This window comes from Sitophilus oryzae, unplaced genomic scaffold (genome assembly GCF_002938485.1).
Source record: "Sitophilus oryzae breed Bouriz unplaced genomic scaffold, Soryzae_2.0 scaffold_1188_pilon_pilon, whole genome shotgun sequence".
NCBI lineage: Eukaryota > Metazoa > Arthropoda > Insecta > Coleoptera > Curculionidae > Sitophilus > Sitophilus oryzae.
Genome location: NW_022145824.1, coordinates 952,196 through 971,556, shown reverse-complemented (window position 1 = coordinate 971,556; position 19,361 = coordinate 952,196). Strand labels below are relative to the sequence as shown.

At 31.8% G+C, this 19,361-nt stretch overlaps 1 protein-coding gene across 1 annotated transcript; it reads left to right on the top strand.

Annotated features, from left to right (window-relative positions):
- Nucleotides 1–299: 299 nt before the first annotated feature.
- On the top strand, nt 300–18,940 carry LOC115891621 (importin subunit beta-like). Its single transcript, XM_030912133.1, is given in 17 exon segments — nt 300–585; nt 1,020–1,261; nt 1,316–1,786; nt 1,846–2,073; nt 2,288–2,292; nt 6,235–6,416; nt 6,483–6,634; nt 6,693–6,849; nt 8,780–8,885; nt 8,937–9,090; nt 9,155–9,292; nt 10,421–10,594; nt 11,409–11,597; nt 11,599–11,652; nt 12,051–12,270; nt 14,135–14,333; nt 17,440–18,940. Coding segments are annotated over 17 exon segments (2,727 nt in total). The 5' UTR covers nt 300–530; the 3' UTR covers nt 17,441–18,940.
- The last annotated feature ends 421 nt before the right edge of the window (nt 18,941–19,361 follow it).

The window sequence follows — 19,361 nt, the reverse complement described above, 5'->3', positions numbered from 1 at the left end:
TGATTTAGCCATGTATTATTTAGTTATAATTTTTTTTATATTTTAAAAAAAAAAAAATTACAAAAAATTAAAAAAATTTTGGTGCCATCTGTCTTTTAGTAGCTCATACGTTTCAAATTAAAACAATAAACATCTATCTTTATTAAAATAAATCTACCCTAACGGAACTAAAAACCCCGCCTTATAAAGTAGTACTCCTCTAATGAAGTTTATCATAACAATTTATTATTATTTTAAAATGACAGGCAAAAATATCGTTTTAATTGCGAACATTTATTACGTGTATGGTATACAGATGACGTAGTCTGACGTTTTAATAAGAGCTATTTTTGAATTCAGTGAGTAACGATTTAAAATTTAACTCATCTGTCAAATCTCGCGTAGGAATATTCGTAGGAACCGTTTCGTTCCTTCCCGCAAAAGATCTGTCAGTTGAATCATCTTACATGTGGTGTTCGCCGGTATTTTTCTAGTAAAATCGCGTAATATCGTAAATAAGTTTAACTAAGAAAGTAACAAATACATACACGATGCACCAAGAAGCTATTCAACTTATACAAGTATTAGAAAAGACCATATCACCGGGTAAGTACAAAGTTGATGTTCGTCAGGTTGCCAATTAACTTTCGTGTCATTTCCATTTTATCCTTGTTTATCAGTAAAATGCTATGGAAAGTACACTTCTAATTATGATGAACATTATTTATATCGGTTTACTATAAACATGATAACCTTCAATCGATTTGAGGTCAGCAGCCTATAAACCATCCCTGCCAATCTGCTTAGGGCTTGTGGAAGAAAGAGGATCACATCTATAACAATATATCTGGAAAGTTTAAGAAGACTGGACAATATCATTGCTGTTCATTTTTAACTCTCTTAATTATCCTTGTTTTCCTGTTCTATTCTTTATAATTTATCATTTTAACATTTCCAAGTCAGTGTATACAAAATATCTTATGATTTTTCTTAATATTTGTGGTGTAGATATAATTCATATTCACGTTTTGATATTATAGATAAAAATGAATTGGAACAAGCTTCAACATTCCTTGAACAAGCAGCAGCAACAAATGTGTTAGGTTTTATTAAAACATTGTCGGATATTTTGAGACATGGAGGTAATAGCCCTGTCGCCCGAATGGCTGCAGGTCTGCAGCTTAAAAATCATCTTACATCCAAAGATCCAAATATTAAAGTGCAATATCAACAAAGATGGTTGTCTTTTCCTGAAGACATCAGATCATACATTAAGAAGAATGTAAGTAATCACCAAATCTAATGAAGTTCATTGTTAATAAGGATATTTTTTAAGGTGGTCGGTGCATTAGGAACAGAAACAAATCGTCCTTCTTCAGCGGCTCAATGTGTTGCGTATATAGCAGTTACTGAATTGCCTCAGAGACAATGGCCAGATCTTATTAGTACATTAGTTAATAATATACTGAATGCAACATCTGAAATGCAGAAAGAAGCAACATTGGAAACTATCGGATATATTTGTCAAGTAAGAATATTAACATCATTATAAGATATCGGAATTATTATTGAATTTTTTGTGGAAATTGACTGTGACGTACTGGTATCTCAATCAAATGATATTCTAACTGCTATAGTACATGGAATGAGAGTGACAGAAACTAGTAGTCATGTTCGATTAGCTGCTACACAAGCTCTCCTCAATTCGTTGGAATTTACTAAAGCAAATTTTGAACAACCCACTGAGAGGAACTATATCATGGAAGTTGTTTGTGAAGCCACACAATCAGCTGATACTCAAATTAAAGTAAACTTGTTTTGTAACAATAAATATACTCATATTTATTTGTAATGTGTTTATTGTAGGTCGCTGCTCTACAATGTTTAGTAAAAATTATGTCACTCTACTACCAACACATGGAGACATATATGGCACCTGCTTTATTTCCCATAACTTTGGAAGCTATGAAATCAGAAAATGATGCTGTTGCTTTACAAGGAATAGAATTTTGGTCGAACGTAAGTGATGAGGAAGTTGACTTAGCAATTGAAGATACTGAAGCTCAGGAAGCTGGCAGGCCACCTTCTAGGTATGTGGTATTTATTTCTCTTCTTAAAAAATGATTTCAGTATTGCATTTTTATATTCTTATGTGTTTTATATTCAAGTTCTGAATAGTGACAAAATATATATTTATTCTCAATATTCACATCTAATGTTATTGTATGATTCTAATTTGCCAATTCTAATATGTACAGGGTCTCATTTTTTATCCATTGTTCCAAAATGTATAGTATGGCACTCACAGTCACAGTGCACATTTTTCAAAATATTTTAGTTAGTATACCTGCTTACAGTGTAACAAACTTATTTCTAAACTTAAATTGTAATCTTTTATGTAGATTGCTGCATTCTCTTTTACTCAATGGTTTTATCGTTAGAAAATTAATTCCAAAATATTTCAGTGTTTCTATAAATATAAACAAAAATTAAATTCAAAGCAAACAAAACAATAACAGTTAATCCGCTTTGTACAATCCTAAAAACACATAAAACTTGAAATTATGGGATATAAATGTGAGTGAAGATGCAACATATTTAGTGTCCTAAATGAATAGTTTCATTGGTCTCTCAAAATTATTGACAAAAAAAAAACATTTTGAAATATGTACTACCACTATCTTCACATTTAGGGAAATAAGTTAGTATTAAATAGTATTTTAGAGGTCATGCAAAATAAAAACCATTGCACGCCATCGAATACACTAATAAATGTGTTCAGTGCTCCCACAATTTGTTTTAAATTTACTGCTCAATTTTGTGTTGGCAAAGCAAAGGAAGCGGTTGTAGCAGTGCCATGTTTATTTGACATTTGCCAGCATTTTCTGAAAGTTTTAGTTGAGTGTTGTGTCTCATGTGTCTTGTTTTATATATGTATGTATGTCTGTTGTTTTATATATTTGTTTAAAACAGGGTATTATATATTTTTGGTATGTAGGCGTTTTTTTTTTCAATAAAGAATAAGAAAATCTCTTTCAACTATTTAATTAAAAAACAACTAATACAAAAGGAATGAAAAGCAAAGTAATCAGCTCAACATAATATTGTCTAAAAAACTACTTGCTACCACTAGTTACTCAACATATTTCTTAACTTTGAGTGTCATCTACAGAATATAGTTTAAAACAGAGTATAAAACAAGCGTTTTAAACAATAAAAAACACGTTTTGTTAAAAATTGTTCAGCCCTGCCTGAAACTGTTTAAAGCTGTTATCAATTTAAAGTTTATTTAGCATCTTTAATAGATCTTATGTATTGTAAATTTTTCTGCAAATATTTCTCCGACACCGGCAACAACGCTAACATGTATGCATGTGCTCGATGACGCAATCTAAGTTTCTTTTTAATTTGTATGACGTTTATGTGTACCTCTGAATGATAAATGTTTGAAAAAGTTAAAAAAAAACAGACTCTACAAAATCAAACAGCATTAATAAAAAATATAATAAAAAATACATTATTTCTAAATAAATAGGCTTATATCTGGTGGTCATATTTTATATAGCCAGACATATTACTATTTTTAATGATGAAATATACATACTAGTGTATAAGTTCTATAAAAACTAAATATAAATAAGAATTTTAGAGGTGAAATTGTATTTAATATTGTATAATAATTCAGAACGATAGGGAGCAACGACCCAGCTACGTCGAAACACCGGTTCTTGATAGATGACGATGACCAAGTTAAGCGACGTTAAACGATACGAGTTGATGGCCGGGTGATCGTCTTAAGCCGCGTCCAAGCTACTCGAACAAAATGTTCGCGAACATATATAATTAAACAGATATTAGAGTGAAAATTGTGAGATAGGTAGATTTATAAATAATAAAGCCAACAAGTACACCTAGCTTAGGCCTATTAAGGAGCGCAGAGCGCCGAACGGCTAGCTCGTACGCCAGAGCGTGCGTCTGCCTATGCTAGAGCGCGCGCGTTCTTTTTCCGACGGGTGTCGGTAAATCAAAAGGAGCGAACGGCGTGCATTTCGGCGGACATTGTACCGGACACTTGGAAGAGTCTCATTTAATTTCGGGCGTCTATCTGTGATTTTTATTTTTTACCGAGTATTCGACAATGGGAGACGCAGTTATTGACTGAAATCGACCGAAAACTAATTTGTTTACACAAAGAAAAGATTTTATAATTTTAATTTTATTGTGGGTTGAGTGTGAATAGCTATGTAGCTAGACTTCGTCCATATAATTTCATTTTTGTTAATAAAGACCTTTATGATTATTTTTATTAAAAAACCGGAATTATTATGGGATTCTGAAATTAAAAATTACTACTTAATAGGAAGTTTGACATCGGAAATGAAATTTTACCATTACATATTTAGAAATAATATATCGGGTGTTTCTGAAAAGTGGTTCACTTCTATAACTTTTAATTTTAGATAAAACGAGATTTGGTATGTTAGTAGTGACATATAATCGGGATTGATCGACGTTTTCATTTATTTTCGGTCACTATCTTTTTCACCGGAAATGACAACTACTTTTGATTTAAAATGGTACCCTCGGTATTTTTACCGTATATGATATATAAACATTATTCTAAATAGAATGATATATTATATGTCAAATCTTGACATTTTCAATTTAAAATGGCCATAAATAAACGTAACAACAATTTTACCCAAATACCAAGTATGTGGTACCAAATTATTCGTAAAAAATGCTTTTTCCAAATATGCTGAGCCAGCCTTGTACCATTTGGAAAAATTTGAGTTATCATTAAAAATAACATTTGGGCATCTTTTAAGGGGCCATGAAAGTATGAAAAATTACATGATCAAATATATCTTTCCAAAGTTCTTTGATTACAAATTAATAGTTTTAACTCAGTCTTGGCACTCTAGATTGAAATTTAAAATGCTATTTTTATTTAATTTGGAATTGTCTAAAAATTGACGTATGGTATGTCATTCTATTCAGAATGTCATTTTCTATCAAATAAAGTAAAAAAGTACTTAGGATATAGTCTAAAAATACAAAGCGTGTAGTCATTCCGGTGAAACAGGAAGCGACCGAAGGTAATTGAATACGTCAATCAATCCTGATTTATGTCATATACCAATAAACCAAATTTTTGTTGTATTATCTGAAAAAATAAAAAAGTAAAAAGTGAGGCCCTTTTGAGAAACACCTGGTAGAATCGGCTGAAAATGAATACAGTCTTAAAAATAAATACACTATAACTAATAATCTACCAAAAGACACCTGTAACCCTCCGCCTGCTAAATATTAATTCTTAACGACAAAAGTTCTTAAACTGTTTACCGGTTAATTTATTTAATAAAATGCTTGCACTCGAAAAAACAGCTACTACCTAAACGCATCCTAGATCTATAGAGCAAACTGGTTGTCGCATTCTTCCCCGCACCACAGTCCTCGGGACCGATGCGATGGGCTGTGCCGTCGTTTACGACCTGCTGCTACGAGTATATAGTGTGAATTATATATGTTCGCGAACGTTTTGTTCGACTAGCTTGGACGCGGCTTTATGTACATTAATACATCTGATCTTTTTAAACTAATCATAACTTTTAGAAAACATGCCGATAAAACAGTTTCTATTGAACCTTTTAACACAAAATAATCCAAATTTATTATGTCAGTCCAATAACTATCTTATCAACATTTTTTGAGTGAAACTTTTTACGCGCGCTGGAGTAAAAAATCAAGGCCGTGTCACACGAGCTAGCGAGACACAGCGTCTACGCCAAAAACTATTTTTACGTAAAAACTATTTGAAATACGAAAAAAACTATTTTTACGCAAAAAAAAAATATTTTTCAATTTATTACTTTTTCAACATTTCAAGCAACACTTTTTAAAACATGCTTCAAATCTTACAATTTAATAGTTGTTAGTAAGAAGTTTCACTTCAGATATGCACACATAATGCCCACACAATTCTTTTTATTTTTGGTCCTTGATGACATGTACTGATTGACTGTTACCTGTTACCATGAAACCCCTTTTTGCATAAAAAACGGTGGAAATGTATATTTATTTTCCCTTATTAGTTTAACTGCTATTCGGAATTCGCTATTGCATACTACTTAAAACAAAATAAAGTTTTTTTTTTTTTTTTTTAAAAATTAGATATTCTTTTATACTTAAAAATAGCCATGTAGTTCCAAAGATTATTATTTTTAAAATATTTTTTGTATGAGTCTCTGCAAGTCATTATGCAAAAGGAGCTTTTACAGTTTATTGTGCTGATTTTATTACAAAATTAACAAAACAGGAAGAACTTGATGATGAGGACGATTGGAATCCTAGTAAAGCAGCTGGAGTATGTTTAATGCTTTTAGCTACATGTTGCGAGGATGAGATTGTTCCCCATGTTTTGCCATTCATTAAAGGTTTGCACAAAATATTTCCATTTATTTTTGGGTTTCACAATTTCTATTTATTTCTGTTGATTATAGATAATATCAAGTCAGATAATTGGAGATTTAGAGATGCCTCTTTAATGGCGTTTGGGTCAATCCTTGGCGGACTAGAAAGTAATACTCTAAAACCACTGGTTGAACAAGCTGTACCCACTCTAATTGAGCTTATGTATGATAGCAGCGTAATGGTACAGTGTAGTGCATTTTTATAATTCTGAAGGAGTATTTGCATCCCATCATTTTTAGGTCCGCGATACTGCAGCGTGGACATTCGGTCGTATATGTGAAATCATACCCGATGTGGCAATAAACGAAACATTCTTGAAACCACTCTTGGAAAGTTTAATTACAGGACTGAAAGCTGAACCCCGAGTAGCTGCCAATGTTTGCTGGGCTTTCTCAGGTACTTGTATAGAAATATATAATATACAGGGTGATTTACGGCTATGATCATTAACCAAGACGGTTATGGAGAACCAGTTATAGGATTTTATAAAAATTTTTTAGAAATTTATAGGTTTTTTGCATAAAGGCACCTGCTGCATCTGTCTAAATATTTCAGCGTTACAGTGTTGCCGCTGCATACTAAAAAGTGGTAGTATTTTTGGTATATTATTACATATTTCTCGAACTACTATATCTCATAATTTTTTCTATTATTATTCAACCTATACCTATCTCTTTAACAGTTTTGAGATAAAAATAAAAACGTAATTAAAAAATTACGCCACAAGCGCTGGTCAAATCATAAATTGGGCACATTGAAAGCTGAAATTTGGTTTATAGGTTAAGGGAAATCGATTTATTTGACCTGTCTAAATCAACCGATTAGATATCAAATGGGGAGATCAAAAAATATTTATTTTTGTTTGTTATAAAATCGCTTAAATCATTGTTATTTAAAATTTAAGTTTGTGTATATTATTTAAAAAATAGAAACATAAATAAAATTTCTTTTCAACGAATTATCATGTTCCTATACCTAAATATTTTCGTTTGTTTAGTAATGTTATTTAAAAGATAATCATTCAATTATAATTCTTACGTTTAAAGAAAGTGCTTACCATGACAAATATTCAAACTGTATTTGTATCAATTAAACTTTATACTTGCTAAATTTCTAAAATTGTCATGTCAACGAAATTCTTGAAACTATAGTAGAATTATTAACTTTGAAATATATCTACTTAAAAAACTGGAAGGTTTAGGTATAATAGGAACATGATTAGTGATGGGATAACTCAAGCGAAAATTTGCTCAAGTACTCGATTATTGTAATAACCGACATCGCTTATGAACGATGCAAGTGACGAGTACCAAGCGACGAACGCAAGCGATCCTAGAATGAAATAAATTGAAATGTGACATACTCTGTAAAAAGCCGAGCGAATTTTCTACATACATTGCAGGTAGCAAATTTATACGACGCCGTATATATATTTATCCGTTGCGTATCTGAGGAACAAAATTTTACGACCTATATCGACAATGCTTCGAAATAAACTAAATCAAGCGAATCGCTCGCCGCTTGCTACTTGCCATTCATCACCGAAAAAATATGTGCCCTGCGCACGCAACTTACTGCTTGGCGCTTGGCGTGAACGAGTACTTACACCAAGCGACGGGTGAAAGCCGTATTTTTAAATACAAGTGATATTTCGCTCGAGCGATCACTCGGTTATTGCAATCGCTTGAAACTCCAGTACTCGATTATTGAAATTAATCGGTTTTTCCCGTTCACTAAACATGATATGTTGTTGAAAAGCAATTTGACTTTTCTAAAAATATACATGGGGTTGAATCCAAAATAACAAAGGTTTGGACAGTTTTATAACAAATGGAAATATTTTTTTGATCCCTTCTTGTGTAATATTCAATAGGTTGATTTAGACAGATCGGATATATCGACTTTCGTTAACTTATAACTCAAAATTCAACTTTAAAAATGTCCAATTCACGATTTTACCAGTGTTTATTCAAGATCATGTTTTCGTCATTTTAACAGATATTTTATTTTTATCACAAAAACTACAACAGATAGGTATAAGTTAGTATAATATAAAAATTATGAAATAATTTTTTTTTTTTTTAAAAATGTAATAATATCCCATTTAAAAATAACAAAGATGCTGCAACTTTTCAAATAATCTGTAACACTGTAACGCTGGATAATATTTAGATATATGGAGCAGGTGCCTTTATGTAAAAATCCGAATTATCAAGAAAATCCTATCACCGGTTTTCTATAAACGTCTAACGTATCATAGTCGTGAATCACCCTATATAATAGATATACTAAACTAATCTAATTCATTTTTAACATATTTTTAAAGGTCTGGCGGAGGCGGCGTATGAAGCGGCAACCTGCGATCTAGTTGGAGAAGAAACCACTCCCGAAACATACTGTTTGTCACCATTCTTCGAATTTATTGTTCAGAGGTTAATAGTAGAGTTTTCTAATTGAATGAAATATTAAAAGTGTATTTACAGATTATTAGAAGCTACTGATAGGCCTGACGGAGCTCAAGCCAATCTCCGACCTGCTGCATACGAAGCTTTAATGGAAATGATTAAAAATTCGCCTAGGGATTGCTATGTAACTGTACAAAAAACTACTATGGTTATTTTGGATAGACTGCAGCAGGTAAGGGCGAGTAGTTCAAATGGACTATAGAAGGTAAACAGATCATTAACGTACTAATATTTAGGTACTTCAGATGGAATCACAAATCAGTAGTCACAGCGACCGTTCGCAGTTCAACGATTTGCAATCCTTGCTATGTGGTACTTTGCAGTCAGTTTTGAGAAAGGTTACACCAGAGGACGCTCCTCAAATTTCAGATGCGGTGAGTGATCTATTTAAGTATACTAAGGGCTGGCAAAGGTTAGCTTTGGGTCGATATTTCCGTATGTAAGAAGAGTATGATGCGATTGTAATGTAAATCGAATAACAGAGAGAGAACATTAAAAATCAAAGCTGCCAAACGTACGAAATAAACCGAGAGTCTGTTCACATTGCTAAGAGACGTGAGACGTGGAATAGGATTCGTCACAACAGATTCGTCGCGGTCAACCGGTAGACCCAATCAGTACCTAAAATTTTAGAGAAGGGTGATTATCATGCATTCAGCTTTACAATTTATTACGTACGTGGATACTTTATTTGTTTATTTATTAACGAGTCTTTGTAATTTTCTCTAGTTTGTAAATTTTTAAGTGTAACTTAGAAACACTTGCACTTTTGTAAAAAATAAGTGGAATTGAGTTGATGTTTGACAGTGGTCGCGCTATTAAAACTCAAAATCGATATTTCAAAATTCATTAGAAACGATTGATTATAGTGTTTTTCAAAACTTTCTTAATATTTCTGTGGGTTATATTTTCTTTCGCAGACAGTATGTGAAAATCTTTGCAACAAAAAATTACACTGCTGAAAATTGATATGCACTAAAATTAAATGGACAGTTTTTTTTAAATTTTTGAATTTGAACTAAAACAACAAATCTATCGAGTTTTCCTCATTTAAACATCTTGTAAAAGATCCGAACTTCAAAAATAAAAAACATCAATATATAAAAGTGGTTCTTGAGTTATCGCGTGTTCTGTATTAAAAAGTTGAGTTTTTAAATTATTGCGATTACCGACGTTTTCGTTATAAAAAAATATGGACACCCTAACAATATCCTTATAATTCCATTTCAGATGCTCAGAAACATATCTAATGATTTTATCTAGTTATGTTGAAAAAAAGTCTTTTAAAAATAAGCGGTTCGCGATCGTGATTTTACTTTACTTGATAGGGAAAGACGTACCGGAGATTTGGCAACGTCGCAACAGCACTTACCCGTCGCATTTCTCTCACTCCGACTTAATAAGATCCCTATGCGATTTACTTCCACACATGTTAATATCGACCCAAAAGTAAGAGTTGCCGGTATGTACCAAATAACTTATTAACGTTAACTTTTTTTCAGGTCATGACAGCTCTTTTGACCATGTTCAATTCTCATAAAACTGGAGGTGTTCAAGAAGATGCTATTATGGCTGTTTCTACTTTAACAGAGGTTTTAGGAGATGGTTTCTTAAAATACATGGACGCTTTCAAGCCGATTTTATATCTTGGCCTGAAAAATCACCAAGAGTATCAAGTAGGTGTTTATTTTTAAAAATTATTTTCATTCCTTTGAATAAAAAAGATTTAAGGAAGGGAATATAATGCTATTCAGTCATTTTCAGTGTTTAATTAATTTTGACACATTTGAATTGATTTGAAATTTTGTGAATTTGTCAGTGTTTACTGCGCTTTTTTTATGTTATTTATTATTTATTCTACTACTGATAGTTGTTTAGTAGTAAATCTAGAACGAAATTGTTAACAGTTACATCTATTATGATTTATCAAAGACTAAAATAGTTGGCTGTGTAGCGTGCGGTAGATCTAGGTCAAAATCGAGGGAAATAATGGAATAACTTTTCGCTAGTAAGTGACTATTATATATATACATACATGTAGTAAACCGATCATTTATGAAATTCATTTAAAATTAACTAATTTTTTCTTGCATTTTTGCTTTTGTTTACTACATGTCAAAGCGAATTTAGATACGTCAATTTGACTTACCTGTTTGCAGAAGCGTTTTGGATGTTTGTGTTAATAAATAAATTATTATAACTTATCTATTTTTATCAGAATTTTATATTTTTATAAATTTTAATTCACTCAACATTTATTGACAACGTAAAAATAAAACAAATTATTGAGTCTACCCCATCGCCCACCTTTACATCATATTTTTACACGCTTTTGAATAAAATTAGAACGGAACTGATAAACCGGAATTAAAATCGGCCATTTCCGTCGGAGTCCTGCCGGCCGGGGTCGATCTACGATTTTTGATATGCTCATTTTTAAGCTTTTTATTAAAAGTTTTCAGTACATAATTGTTTTTCTTTTCCGTTTAGGTTTGTGGCACTGCAGTGGGTCTTACTGGTGACATCTTCAGGGCGTTAAAAATTAAGGCCTTGCCTTATTGCGATGAGATCATGACACTTTTGTTAGAAAATCTTGGGGAGCCTACCGTTCATCGGAGTGTAAAGCCGCAGATCCTCTCAGTTTTTGGTGATATTGCTCTGAGCATAGGAACCGAATTTAAAAAAATATTTAGACATAGTTTTAGCTACTCTAGCCCAAGCATCCCAAGCGCAGGTAAAGGCACGTTATTTCTTTCACTTTTTTTTATAATCAGTCACACATTTTTAAGCGATAAAGAAATACTTGTGTTTCACCAAGTTTCAAATAATTTAAATCAAAATGAAAAATATCTAAAGGTTTTTGTTTGCTACCAGTTACAAAAACATTTTCAAGAAGATAATTAAAAGATTGGTGTTTTATCAATCAACCTACTCTAGATTTCTGAAATTATCTTCTTTACATTATACTCTGATTCTAGTTATAAAATATGATAATTTTGGTGACATATCTGACAAATTTATATAAATTTGAAATATTTTTTTGTTAGATAAAGAAAGAAATGCGAAGCATTGGTGTAGTCTCTCTGAAATATAATAAATTTAAAAAACTAATATTTTTATTGGTTTGTACAGGTTGATCGTACCGACTACGATATGATTGACTACCTAAATGAATTGAGAGAGGGCGTTCTAGATGCTTACACTGGGCTCATTCAAGGTTTAAAAGGCGACAGTAACACTCCTTCTGGCGACATTTCCCTCTTAGAACCCCACATACCGTTCATTATCCAGTTTATCACAGTTGTTGCTCAAGATTCTGAGCATTCTGATGGCACCATGGCCGTAGCTGCAGGTAGGTTCAATATATAAGTACATATAAAGCTAGTAAATAAATTTGTGTAAAGAGAGTGACGGCAACAACATGCATAATACTATAAACAACTCCACCTATAGTCTATTTCTAGAAGCTTGAGAGCACAAGACTCTTATTATAAATGGAAAAGGCGTTTTGTTGTGTACTGTGTGACATGTCAAAAGATGTAACTTTCAATTTCATTTTAAGGGTATACGTTCTGCTGAAATTCAGACAACCACTACAATTCTATTCAGAGTTTTATTTTCTATCGAATAAAGTAGAAAATACCGAGGGTACCAAAAAATCAAAAGTTGTAGTCATTTCCGGCGAAACAGGAAGTGACCAAAAACAATTGAATACGACAAACAATCCTAATTTATGTCATACCCGTGCTGGCCACTGTTACTCTTTGGGTCGGTATTTACATGTGTTGAAGTAAATCGCATAGGGATCTTATTAAGTCGGAGTGAGAGATGTGTGACGGCGTGCTATTGCGGCGTTGCCGGTACGCCTTTCTCTGTCAAGTAAAGTAAAACCACGATCGCAAACCGCTTATTTTAAAAAAAAAACTTTTTTCGAAAAGATAACTAGATAAAATCATTAGATATGTTTCTGAGCACCTGAAATGGAATTGTAAGGATATCGTTAGGTTGTCCATTTTTTTATAACGGAAAAACGTCAGTAATCGCGATAATTAAAAACCCAACTTTTTAACACATAACACGCTTAAGATAACTTAAGAACCACTTTAGTATTGAAACTTCTTTTTATTTTGAAGATCGGATCCTTTACAATATGTTTAAATAAGAAAAATCTTTATAAGGTTGTTTTTTCATTCAAAATTTTAAACCCATCCATTTACTTTTAGTGCAACGCAAATTTCAGCAATCGTGTAACTTTTTTATTTACAAAGATTTTCACATACTCTCTGTGAAGAAATATAGCAGAAATGTTAAGAAAGTTTTTGAAAACTACAATCAATTATTTCTAATAGATTTCGAGTTATCGATTTTTGAATTCAGAGTTCTAATAGCGCAATCACTGTCTAACACCAACTCAATTCCAATTTATTTTTACTAAAATGCAAGTGTTTCTAACTTTGCACTTCTAAAAATTTTGAAGCTATAGGGAAAAATTACAATGACTCGTTAATAAATAAACAAATAAAGTGTCAACAGACGTAATTAAATTGTGAAGCTGAAAGCATGATGTACACCTTTCCCTAGAACTTGGCAATTAACAGAAGTATTGATTGGATCGACCAGCGACAAATCTGATCCCCTTCCACGTCTCTTAGCAATGTGCAAAGTTTCTCGATTTATTTCACATGTTTGGCAACGTGTTTACTGTTTTCTCTTTGTTCAGTACATTATAAACGCATTGTACTCTTCTTACATACGGAAATCTCGATCCAAGTCTAACCTTTGCCAGCCCTTAGTATACTAACATACCAAATTTCGTTTTTTTATCTAAAAAAAAAGTTAGAGGGATGAGCCACTTTTGAGACGCACCCCGTATACTCAGGTGAAGTTGTATATTTTCTTTCATACAGCTAGTACAGAACTACAATTGGCGTTGACTATTTCTAGGTCATTGATTGACATGAAAGTTTTTAACCCCTATAAACTAACCTTTATAGGGTATTACTTATATGGTTAATATGTTTGGATTTAAAAGTAAAATTACTTATAGTTTGGCAACTTCAAACTTATAACATTTGTTTTTGAATATAAAATGTTTATAGGGGCGAACTCTGCATTTGAATTAGAATGTCACAACTGCCCAAAACAATAAAAACTATTAGTAAATTTTCCCATTACTATGAAACTTGAATTAACTAATGGGTTATTTTTATTTACAGGCATTATTGGTGATTTATGTGTATGTTTTGGAGCACCCATGCTCCCTCTGCTAGATTTGGAACCGATCAATGAGATGTTGTCTCAAGGTAGAAGATCGAGGGTTCAACGCACAAAAGGCCTGTGTAATTGGGCAACTAAAGAACTGAGGAAGTTGAAGAGTCAGCAGGGTGGCCAGACCACGGCTCCTGCGGCTAGTTGGTAAGAATAATTCTTTCTTATTAGCTTATAGTGAGTACAAGACAGTTGAATTGTGTAATTATAATAGCGTGTTGCATTAATATTTTCTTGGTGTAATATGGTTGATTTATTAAGTTTCATGTTAAGTAGATTTAATTAGGGCATTCAATCCCGGACGAAATTTTCAATCCCATTATTTCGGGATTATGTTATTATTTATGAAAAAATCTAGTAATTTTTTGTATTTATGTGTTTTGCAGTCAAAAGATGGCATCGATTTATATTTAAAAATATTGTAAGATAATTTTTTATAGTTGTTATTTTGTTATCATCTATCAGGAATTGCTTTTATACTTCTTATAGTTACAATTGATCATTCACAATAAATGCTCTTATTGTTCTTGACATGCTTCACTGATTTACTAGTGATTTTTTATTCAATAGGAAACTAGTAGAAGTGCAACAAAAGTTCTTTTGATAATGTTAAAATAGTAAGTTTGTGATGTGTATTTATTTTTAAATTGTTTGGTATTCGTGTTTTTTGGTGTCTGCTAGATGCATATTTACCTTAAATTGTTTTAATAATTATACTAACTATAGAAAGCTTAAGCTATGGACTGATGTTACTAAATTGAGCATGTTTAATAGGTTTTAGCATGGTGTTAAATTCCAATGGCGTTACATTTAGTATAAAATAAATTTTAGTATTTTAGTGTACAAAATTATATTATTAGTGATCACAACATGGACTAAAGATGACTAGCTGCAATGAATAAGCTGTGATCCCGGATTCTATATTCTATTGGAAAAATTACAAATTATTGGTTTTCAAGTTCACTTCGCACTTGAAAATTAACCAAGGCGTGTGTTGACATGCGTGAAAAAAACAAAATACTCAAAAGACATGGTTCTGGCCGAAAAATAGCGTTTTAGGAAAATTTGCTGACAAAATTATTCCACGGTGTTTTAAAGTTAGGGTAAAAAAGGCCCCTTCGATTAACCCTGTATAATAAGCAAATACTAGAGTTTATATACCCAGTTTATAAGTTAAAGTTGATATATTTATATACAGTTTGCTAAAAATATCATGAAAATTGGTCTAAAATTACACAACACCAATTTGACAAAAAAAAATCCGTTGCGTTTTTTGTACCTGAGAGCATATTTAAGAAGTTTTTAATAGTTTAGTTTATTTAATAAATATTTATGCTTATTTAAGTCCTTGATACAAGCTTGAAAACGTTGATTATTAGCCCACGGCCACACAGAAAGCGTTTTTTGCGTTTTTAGCGTGAAGCGTCTTTTGCGACTAAAACAAAATAGCAAAATTATATAGCAGTGGCCCCACCAAAAGCGTGTAGCGTTCGGCGTGTCTCAAAAAACCCAAATGAAAACAAATCTAATAATAATAAATTTAATAATACAATAAAAATAAATTAAATAGTATGCATTTTTTTAGAGTATTTTCTCAAAATATTTTTATAGAGAACATTTACTGTTTAGGAAGATTCTATTAAATTCAAAAATTTTAAGGAAATGTTGGAAAAAGTGTAGTTTGAAATGTTGAAAAAGTAATAAATTAAAGGATTATTTTTTTACGCGTAAAAAATAGTTTTTATCGTAAAAAGTGTTTAGTTAGGTTAGTTTTTTGGCGTAAATTTTTTTTTTACCAGAAACAATTTTCAAGTGTCTTACATATAAAAAATTATTTTTTTTGCGTAAAAATGGTTTTCTGTCAGTAACAAATAGTTTTATACGCGTAAAAAATAGTTTTTTACGGGCAATAAATAGTTTTATACGCGTAAAAAGTAGTTTTTGGTTTGGTTTGTAACAGTTTTATTCGCGTATAATAAAAAAAAAATAAAAATAGTTTTTTTGCGTGTAACATACAGGGTGTCCCAAAAATAAGTGCAAATATTTTAACTGGTAGTATAGTTCAACCCCAGAAACACGTCTATGAGTTTTTTTCGCGAAAAACAAATTTTGAATATTCGGAATTTTATGAAATTTTTTAGGATTTTTTTTTTAGTTTTTATTTAAAAAAAAATAATTTCTTGATAATATGGCAACATAGGTAGTAGATTAAATTTACAAGAAAGAAAATCCAAAAAAGATCCAGAGGTTCTCAACATTTTAGCAAAAAATCATTTTTTTGAAAATTTTCAAACTAAAATTAGTCCGTTATTTTGGACTTATTTGAAAAACGATAAAGAGAGAATATGTTTCTTTTATCGAGATCTACCACCCCTTAAAATATTTGCACTTATTTCTGGGACACACTGTATAGTTTTTACGTGTAACAAATGGTTTTTTACACGTGATAATTTGATTCACTTTTACAAAAGTTGTATTAAAATATCAATATTTTTGATAAACACGTGGACTGCTCACAAAAAATATACTACGTTGCGTCACTATGTATTTCTAAGCCGTTAACAAGTTTCGTTACAACTAGCTCGTATGTCACGGTTTTGAATTTTTACTCCCAGCGCGCATAACTTCAAAAAGTTTCATAAATCATGTCCTAAAATTGCCTTAGCAGCTAGTAATAATTATTATATATTCTATTATATAATTATAATTATTTATTATATTATAATTATAACACACAAGTAACCACAAAACTACAACATAAAAAATCTACACACAAATAAACTACAATTCGTAAAATAAATGGCAAATAATAATTATTTTTTTACACACACCACCGGCACTATCAGCAGATTACGTTTGCCGCCAAATATATGCCCCGGCCCGTTCAACGATCGATCTGAGCATATCTTTATATTCGTCTCTTCAACGCTAACCGCGCCGATCTCGCCTATCTCTTTCTCATAGGATTGATTGTTGAACGGGCCGGGAATCCACGAGCTTGCGACGTTACTAATTGACATCTTGATAGAAACTGCAGACCTGGCGCGCCGCTTCTTTTGCGTGTTTTTAATGGAAACAAATTAAAAAAAACGCTTCAAAAGGTAAAATCGCAAAGGCGCTTGACACGCAAAAAACGCAAAACGCAAAAAACGCTTTCTGTGTGGCCGTGTGCTTATTGTTATACCGCAGTTTTAAACTCATCGTTAAACTTAATTGACTGTTGTATAACTATGCATTAACGTCCTTTTTTCAGATTTTGTAACAGCCCAGTTCCAATATTATCTACCATTGGCAGCGATGATCATGGTAGAACTAAAGTCGATGGACTAACAATGGATGCTGCAAATTCCGGTATTTTTTCGCTAAAATCCATACCGCGAGTGCCAGAATCGTATCGAAAAATAAACGGTTTCTTTCTTTTATAATTTGCCAATTTTTTGATCGTGTACTATTTCTATTTAGAAGTTTTTCGTCTGCTTTATTTGTCGTAGAGAAATTCATGTTTTATGGGATTTTTTTTCTAAAGTTTGTAATTGTCGTTTTGAGTTGAACAAAATAATCGAGCTGGGCTTTTTCAAACTATGTAAAATATCGTTTTAAAATAAAAAACAAACATTTAATTATAAAAATTATGTTTATGTACTAAAAAAATCCTTTTTCCATTTTAATTGTGTTGTTCAAAACAAAACGATTATTATTTTTTTATTTGTTAGCAATAAAACTGGGTCCGATTTTTTTTAAATATTGTTTTTTAACTTATTGAAGTAATATTATGTATTTAATTTGAATTTTATAGTTATTTTAATTGTAATTATTAAAGACCCGGTTTTAACAGGGCAACCATCCATAAAAAATGGTACGAATTTTATTGTTGGTTGCTATACATATTTTTTTCTCTTCTCGAAGAAAATCCTCAAAAAAATCTATTCCATTTTTCATTGAGTAAAAGCTCAGGTACATATGTGGTGAGGAGAGGTTAATTGCGCGTGATGAAGGTGTGTAAATAGGTAAGTCGACGGTAAGTTTTGGTGAACGTTCATTTGAGTCAAGGCTGTGACTGGCGCCTTGCCTGAATGGATAAGTGGGGGATGTTTGGATGTCGGCGATTTTTCCGATGCGCGGAAAATCAAGTTCGGTTCTCTGCGCATCGGAACGTGGCCGACGCGGCGCGTGATGTATTTCAGTTGAAGTCGGCGCTTTTTATACAAAGCGCCGGCTTGGGGCGGGAAAATAACTTAAAAAAATCAAGAATCTGTGATTTGGACGGGTTTCTGTAAAACGTTGCCAAAATTATAGTAATACGATAATTCCATTACCATTTTTTACAATAATGTAAATCGATACAAAGAAACCCTTCCAAGATAAAAGTAATTATAATTGTAAGAAATTGTAATTACTGATTCCTCGTATGTATGTGATATATAAGGCTGCGGTGGTTACAGTTGAGAAAATTGCCCAAAGATATCAAAGTGGTTTATGAGATGATTTACTGAAAATATTGCGTATTTATTTTCTTTATTAAAACCTAAATCTTATAGAAAGTTATCTTATTTTATATTATTTATTTTTGCATTAAAATAACATCAGGTATACTACACTAACCAGCACGAAAAACGGGCGCCTTAAAATGTTGATATATTTTCTTCTAGTGGACCGATTTTGATGATTTTTAAGCAATATGCAGTTAAATTATTCGGTTTCTTAGTATCTCTTTCTAAATCAAAAATGAAATTTCCCATCTGTCAAATATACGAGGAAAAACAAAATGTTGATATTTTGGTGAAAGTTTGAACACCCTGTGGAATATGTTAAGACAGCAAGGAATTTAAAAATAATTCTATCATCTAGATACATCCTTCCTCGATAGTTTGCTTTTTGGTTCATCTCAATAGCTTTATTTTTGTTGGAGATATTCGCTTGTGAAGAAGACACTAACATTTTTTCATCATTTTTACATTAAAACCATCCCTTTGCTTTTTGGTCCTAGTGAACAAACCTGTTGTGGTCTCGAAGTAGGCCTTCTTGACATAAGATTTGTTTCGTTTAATCTTCTTTTTAGAGTCCGTTCACTAACATGTACGTTCCTTAGGTGCAATTCATTATAAATTTGAAAAGCTTGCAAACGGAGGTTTCTTAGCGATAAACTTACAATAAGTCGATGGCGTCGATTGGAAG